General features: G+C 44.2%; 1 protein-coding gene across 1 annotated transcript; it reads right to left on the reverse strand.

Moving 5' to 3' along the window:
* Window positions 1–100: 100 nt before the first annotated feature.
* Window positions 101–6,910, reverse strand: LOC104525943 (TRPM8 channel-associated factor homolog; the record flags this gene model as incomplete). Its single annotated transcript, XM_010169240.1, has 5 exons — window positions 101–362; window positions 2,603–2,846; window positions 3,347–3,560; window positions 4,912–5,006; window positions 5,919–6,910. Coding segments are annotated over 5 exons (1,807 nt in total), but the record flags the coding sequence as incomplete, so codon positions are not given.
* Between the last annotated feature and the right edge of the window lie 487 nt (window positions 6,911–7,397).

The raw sequence follows: 7,397 nt of genomic DNA on the forward strand, positions 1-7,397 counted from the left end.
CCAGGGTTGCAATTCTGCTTGGAAATCTGTTCCTGCCACATGAGATCCTGAACTTTACCATCTCATGGTCGCTGCAGCCCAGGCAGTCCTCAACCTTTACTGCTTCAACCAGACCCTCCTTGTTACTGAGGATGAGATCCAGCAGCACCCCTCTCCTGGTTGGTTCATCCACCATTTGCATCAGGAAGTTATCATCGATGCACTGGAGGAACCTCCTGGATTGTGGGTGGCTGGCTGAATAGTCCCTCCAGCAAACAGCAGGGTAGTTAAAATCCCCCATGACAACCAGGGCCTGTGATTGCAAGGCTGCTCTCAGCTGCCTGAAGAAGGTCTCGTCAACTTCCTCACTCTGATCCGGTGGCCTGTAATAGACACCCACGACGGTATCACTCACACCAGCCTGCCCCTTAATTTTCACCCACAGACTCTCAACTTACTCCTCATCCACCCCTGGACAGACCTCAATACACTGCAGTTGCTCTCTCACTGGTTCTACCAGTGTGGCCAGCAGAGCTGTCTGTCACATGGTGAGTATCTGTGCAGAGGACTGGAAGTTCACCTCCAGTTGTAGCCATCCGAGGATTTTAAACTCTGGCATTTGGAAATCAGTACTTGCTGTGCATCAGTAAAAATTACTGCAGAACAGCCATTTGTGTCAGCAAAAAACCTACCGATTGGCCCAGGTGATACACACACCATGGTTGGTTTACTGGACTTCTGGAGTCAGTACAGCTACAGCAAAGCAGGGAAAGGGATGGACTCTGCTCTCTGACGTGCACTGACAGATGAACTGCTTGCCCATCCTTTATCCCTATACAGAGCTATTCATTATTATGTTACCTATGTGTCCCAAGTCTGAATTTTCAAATAGAGCTGTAGTAATAGTAAGAACGAATTAGAAAAATGTAATCCTCCCATGTTCCTTGTCGAGCTTGATGGGTTAGCAGTTACAAAAATTAGCAACTGACATGTAATCTAAATATAACTGTTGCAGAATCACTGATAGATTACAACTTCATTGTTAAATTCAGAGCCATATGTGGCCAGATGTAATGAAGAAGAAAATCCTCCTTACATGAAGATATGCTTGGAGGAGCATATTGTAGCATGGAACCTATTTATCATGGAATGGTTTGGGTTGAATGGACCTTTCAAGGCCATCTAGTCCAACCCCCTTGCAGTGAGCAGGAACATTGTCAACCAGATCAGGTTGCTCAGAGCCCCGTCCATCCTGACCTTGAATGTTTCCAGGGATGGAGCATCTGCAACCTCTCTGGGCAACGTTTTCTAGTGTTTCACCATCCTCATAATAAAAAATTTCTTCTTTACATCTAGTCTGAATCTACCCTCCTTTATTTTAAAACCATTGCCTCTTGTCCTATCACTACAGACCCTACTTAAAAGTTTCTCTCCATCTTTCTTGTAAGCCCCCTTCAAGTATTGAAAGGGGGCTTATTATTTATTTTGGTTATATTTCACTAGTGAAAATAATTAATTAGTTATTAGTAATTGAAGGGCAAGTTGTTTACACCCGAGTCAGCTTCTCTTGAGTTAGTCTCACTTGACTGATAGCAGCTACACCACATGAGGTAAGCTGCTAGAGCTGTGGATTACTGACAGAGTGGTGGCCTGGGCAGCTGATGAACTTAACAGTTCAAGTGGTAGAAAACACCTCTAGTTTTGCAATCAAGTAGAGCTGAAAGCACTCACCAATCCTACTGAGAAAAGTGCAATGCCTGAAGAAAGATTAATTGCAAATAATGGTGAGATTTGGCCTTTAAGAACCTCCTTACCACCCATAACTGACTCCAGGCTGTTCAGTTCCACTGGCCTAGGGAATTGTCTTTAAGTGGCATGGTTCTTAAATGCTGTTTAAAACAAACTTTTCCCCTTCCCACTACCCTCACTTCACCACTGATTTAAGTGATCCTGTGCCTGCTAACATCAGGTCTTATTACACAGTAGGCTGCCTGTGTGTCTGCTACATGCCTTAATTTCAGTTTCAAGATCCTGGACTCATAGAATTGTAGCAGTTGGAAAAGACCTTTAAGATCACCAAGTCCAACCATAAACCCAACACTGCCAATTCCACCTCTAAACCATGTCCCTGAGCACCTCATCTGCCCGGCTGTTAAATCCCACCAGGGAAGGGGACCCCCATCACCTCCCTGGGCAGCCCGTTCCAATGCTTGAGAACCCTTTCAGTGAAGATTTTCCCAATATCCAATATCTTACTTGTCTTTCCTAAAACAGCTAGCTGTGTTTCCCTTCTTTCTGTTGCAATTATCATAAACTCACTCCCACAGTAATAACAGTAACATGACACAAGTACCCACGTTATTTGGTGTCCAGCCTCTCCTTCCACTGTGTTTTACCTTGGGATAGCCTCAGATTTAGCAGAAGAATGTGTTACTTGTGTCTACAACCTCTTGACATTCACAGAAGATTCTTACTCTCATGAGCAGTCTCCTTGAATTTGGTGGGATTTGATCAAATCTGCTGACTTGAGGATCTTCATGATTTTGTGTTAATGTTGCTGCCTTGTGCATTTCCCTTACAAATATCCATCACAGTTAAAGACAAAATATTCCAGTTATTATACTTGCCATGAGATATCTGGACATCTGCCACCATCCTCTCAGGCCTTGGAAAAGTTGCTGGGATGGCTGCCAGTCTAGCTATGGCATTCATCATCTTGTTCCAGATGGAAAGCAGACTCTCTGGGTTGTCCATGTGGTGTACATCAGCAGCTGGTACTGTCAGGATGATGTTCTCTGTGGCCAGCTCAGCCCAGGGGGCTGGGTACCGACGGATGGTTGACCGCCAGGCAGAGGTGTCAGTTTCCCCTAATTCAGCATTCAAGTGGACAAAAGGTAGACAATTTATAAGAAATTTTTAAGGGTGAAGACAGGAGAATCACCATAGCTCAAACCCTCTGCATAGCTTCAGAAACAATAAGTTAATCTAGAGTTGAGTGGGTTTTACTGAATCAGGGGGAGATCCTGAGATTCTGGTGAGGGGTTCAGTCATCTTTGGTGACCCCATGTTTACAGTTGTTTCAGGGGTTGATGATATTCACTCTTTAATATCAAACCACTTTAGAGGTGTCTCAGACATGCTTATACTGGGAACAAGGACAGATTAATTCCTAAAGGGAAGTCCTATCAATCCACTTTCTGCACTGAGACACATGAAGCTTTATGCAAAGGCTTTCCTGAGGCATTACTTATTCTGAGGTCTTCTCCACACATGACCACAAAAAAAAAAAAGGAAAATATAGGCAAGCCATTAATACAGAAATATTTCTTTACTCACCTGACTACAGTTGGGTTTTGGGACCACTTACCCAGCCTGAAGAACGGAGCCTGAACAGCCTCTTTTATTGTGACTGATATTTGGCCGAATGTGCTCTCCTTTGGCACTACGATATATATGAGGCCACCCCACAGGCTAGAGACTTCCACGGTGGTTTTTTTGACTTTGAACTTCTTCACCACCAAGGGAGGTCGCTTGAGCTCTGCAGCAGAGCTGAGGTCATCAGTGTGACAGCCAATCTGCACCTGATGGGGAAAAACAGTCACTGAAACCACTGCAACTCAGACAGGCTTGAGCAGCTCCACTCTAAACTTGGTGTGTTCTGTAGCTACCACAGGCAACAAAACAATCTTCTCTCAGTCAGGAGAGGCAACAGTATGCTGCCATATGGAACATTATTCTTCACTTTGTCACAGACATCAATCAGATGAAAGTAGCATGAAAGAATTCAAGGGCAGACTTAAGCCCCATGAAGAAGAAAATGGAAATGCTTGATCAGTTGCAAAAGGAGAGTTCTCTTTCTACAGCTCTGTTCTATAGGAGAGATTTCACTGGTTTTGAAGAAATTTCAAAGTTGGTTGGCCCCAATTTTAGCACCCTTACCTCCCATCATATCTACCATTGCTCTGGAGCCAGCAATGTGCGCTTGCAGCCCAGAAGGCCAATAACCGTATCCTGGACTGCATCAAGAGAAGCATGGCCAGCAGGTCAAGGGAAGTGATTCTGCCCCTCTACTCTGCTCTTGTAAGGCCCCACCTGGAGTACTGCGTCCAGTTCTGGAGCCCCCAACACAAGAGAGTCATGGAGCAGCTAGAACAAATCCAGAGGAGGGCCACCAGGATGATGCAAGGGCTGGAGCACCTCTCCTATGAGGACAGGCTGAGAGAGTTGGGGCTGTTCAGCCTGCAGAAGAGAAGGCTTCAGGGAGATCTTATAGAGGCCTTCCAATACCTGAAGGGGGCCTCCAGGAAAGCTGGGGAAGGACTTTTCATAAGGGCAGTTAGTGACAGAACAAGGGGAAATGGCTTTAAGCTGAAAGAGGGGAGGTTTAGATGAGATATTAGGAAGAAGTTCTTCACTGTGAGGGTGGTCAGACACTGGAAGAGGTTGCCCAAGGAAGTTGTGGATGCCCCCTCCCTGGAAGTGTTTAAGGCCAGGCTGGATGAGGCTTTGAGCAACCTGGTCAAGTGGAAGGGGTGCCTGCAGATGGCAGGGGGGTTGTAACTAGATGATCTTTAAAGGTCCCTTCCAACCCAGGTATTTGTCTTGTTTGACCTCTGCCTTCTCTAGGGGAATGGAGAAGGGTACAGAGGAGGTATGAGACCAACATGAGATGGCCACAGCATAGAGCAGATGAAAATTAACGGTGTATCCATTACACCGTTATGTAAGAGAGCATAGGGCAGTCTTTTTTTCAGGACAGAAGTGAGAGAGTATAACTCAAGAAGTGTAGAAAGAGGTTTATGATAGGAGAAACTTGGGGAGAAATTGTTTGTGATTCATGTCTCAGTAAGGCCAAGACAAACCTCAAAGATATGAGAATGGAAGCAAGGAAAGTTCTTCTGACTATAATGAGAAACAAAGGCAAATGTTCACCTCCAAGTTAGCTGCAATAGCAGAAGCAGGAAAATGCAGAGTGGCTAGTCTTCTGGGAGGAATATAGAGCCCGGTGCTTCTCCATGCTTCTGGACCTTAGAAAGAACCACAGGCATTATCAAGATAGAAACACACAAGTCATACGATAGTCTTCAATTTGCAGATAAAATTAAACAGCTGCTTCAATTCTAATAAATTAGTTTTCTGAAGTTTTCACCTTTGTGCCGAATCCTTCCCCATCTGACCCACAGCTAATGTTGAACCTTTTTTGAAAAGTTTGAATCCTTAGTGATTTACGAGGGAACTGAGAAAAATGCAAGGAAATTTCCAACTAAACTATTGAGATAATCCTGCCCCATTCTCACATCATACAAGTTAGTTCAGTTGGATAAACTTGATATCAAGATGACCTTTCTGGTAAAATTTTATTAAAAAACCCCAAAACAAAACCAAAAACAAACAACAACAAACATCAGAAGTGATACTTGTCTCTGAAAAGAATGCACAACAATATCCAAAAGTGACTTGTGATTTTATATGTCTAACTGGAAACTCCCCATAACAGGCTGGGATTTTTTATTTCCATAGAAGCTCTCCTCAAGGAAGACAAAACACACAGCTTCATGCAGTGAGATCTTCAGGTGACATGTCATTGCACCTGAACTCAACAAAGAGCAGTAGTGATACTTCACATTGACCAACAAGTTAAATCACTTCTTCTGGAAGCATTGATGGGCCATGTGCCTGGACTGCTGCCCTATTGCATAAACAAAAAATTCATTCACCGTCTGACCAAATCTATACCCCACAGATCAAATGATCAATAGGCCAGCATCCAGGATAAAACCAAGGTATTTCTGATTACATGATGAGCATGCGATCCCAGAAGAAAGCTGGGGCAGGAAGGAAGCAGAGACATTATTGTATTTCTAGGTTACTCTGATCAGCTTGAATCCATTCCACACTTTGGGTGCTGCTGAGGAAGGAAATAGAGATATATCCCCTACCTTCATTTCTTCCATCAATCTGAAGAGTTACAGATGGGGACGTAGCCATTTCTGGAAGATTTTGGTTGGAAGCACGTAATTGTTTTTGTACATCAGGGAAGCTGTCATAGAGCTCTGCAGCCATGTTGATTAGAACCATTTCCTCAGAGTTGCCTTTGATGGGGCTGTCAGCACTGACATCAGGAACCCCCTGGGAAAGCACTAGCTCAGCCATCTCCTCCTGAACAGACCAGATAGTTAGGGAGGTCTGAGCTGGAATCCTCAGGAACACTTTTGAGTCCTGTGCTAATTTCTTGAGCCAGGAGGAATACGGTGGCTTTAAAGCTTCTTTTTTCTCGAGGTTTTGCTGAAATTGGGAGAATGCCTTGCGGAAATGGTACTGTGAGATAACCTCATCAGGATCTAAGACTGGCTGACTTGTTGGTAGTATGTTATCTCCTAAGATACCAACTCCAAACTTTTGCAGTATTTTGTTCCCAGGGAACTCAGCAATGGCATCCTCCTCAGCATTCTCTGCAGCCCAGGACCATGCCTGTCCTGCAACCAGCAGACCACCACCCGTTGAAACAAACTCATGAATCTTCTCCACCTCCTCATCACTGTAGGCTTTGCAGCAGTACACACTCAGGCTTTCCTCAAGATCTGTTAGCTTGCAAGGGATCTTCTCCTTGCTCAGGAGAGTGAAAAAGTCCTGCAGATCACTAGCAACACCAACTTCTCCCCCCCTTCCAGCATCAAGCCAGTCAATGGCATTGAGAATGAAGGTTTTCATTGCTGATGCTTGAAAAAAGTTTTCATGAGTGAGTACCACAACACGGCCCCTGCCATAGTGTGCAGCTGCAAGGAATGCCTGGTGGGAGTCATTCATAGCAATGGGAAAAGCTAATGCACCATGGATGAGTAGATGGGAGGGGACACTGCCGTCTTCTATCTTGAATTCAGTCACTCCTTTCAAAAGAGCTTCTAAATTTTTTTTCACATCCAATCCGTGTCTGGAAAACCAAAAGAAATCCTTGTCATTCGTATTGATTTATAAATCATAGAATCATTTGGTTGGAAAAGACCTTTGATCATTGAGTCCAACCATACCTGTCCACTACTAAACCAGATCTCTGAGCACCCCATCTACAAATGCTGAAAGCTGTACTTATCTTTGGCCTGTTAGTAGTGATACAGATTTCCTATTAATGCTCCTTGTTTCAAGAAGTATCAAGACAAATATATTCATCTCTATCAAGTGAGACTTGAAAGCTAACCCAACAGACATCACTGATATTAACAGCAATGTGAAAATTACAGGGATCACCAGCTTTCCTTAAGCGTGATATAAATTGAATTCTAGGCAAGAACGGTGCCGTGTGCTTGTGACTCATGTTGGATTTTTCTGCCATGGGCTAAGATGTTACCACCCACAGAGGGTGGCTCTATTCTTCACAAGAGGAAGTTACTGTCCTCAGAGGACAGAACAACCCATAAGAG

Source organism: Antrostomus carolinensis, unplaced genomic scaffold, assembly GCF_000700745.2.
Source record: "Antrostomus carolinensis isolate BGI_N321 unplaced genomic scaffold, ASM70074v2 scaffold53725, whole genome shotgun sequence".
NCBI lineage: Eukaryota > Metazoa > Chordata > Aves > Caprimulgiformes > Caprimulgidae > Antrostomus > Antrostomus carolinensis.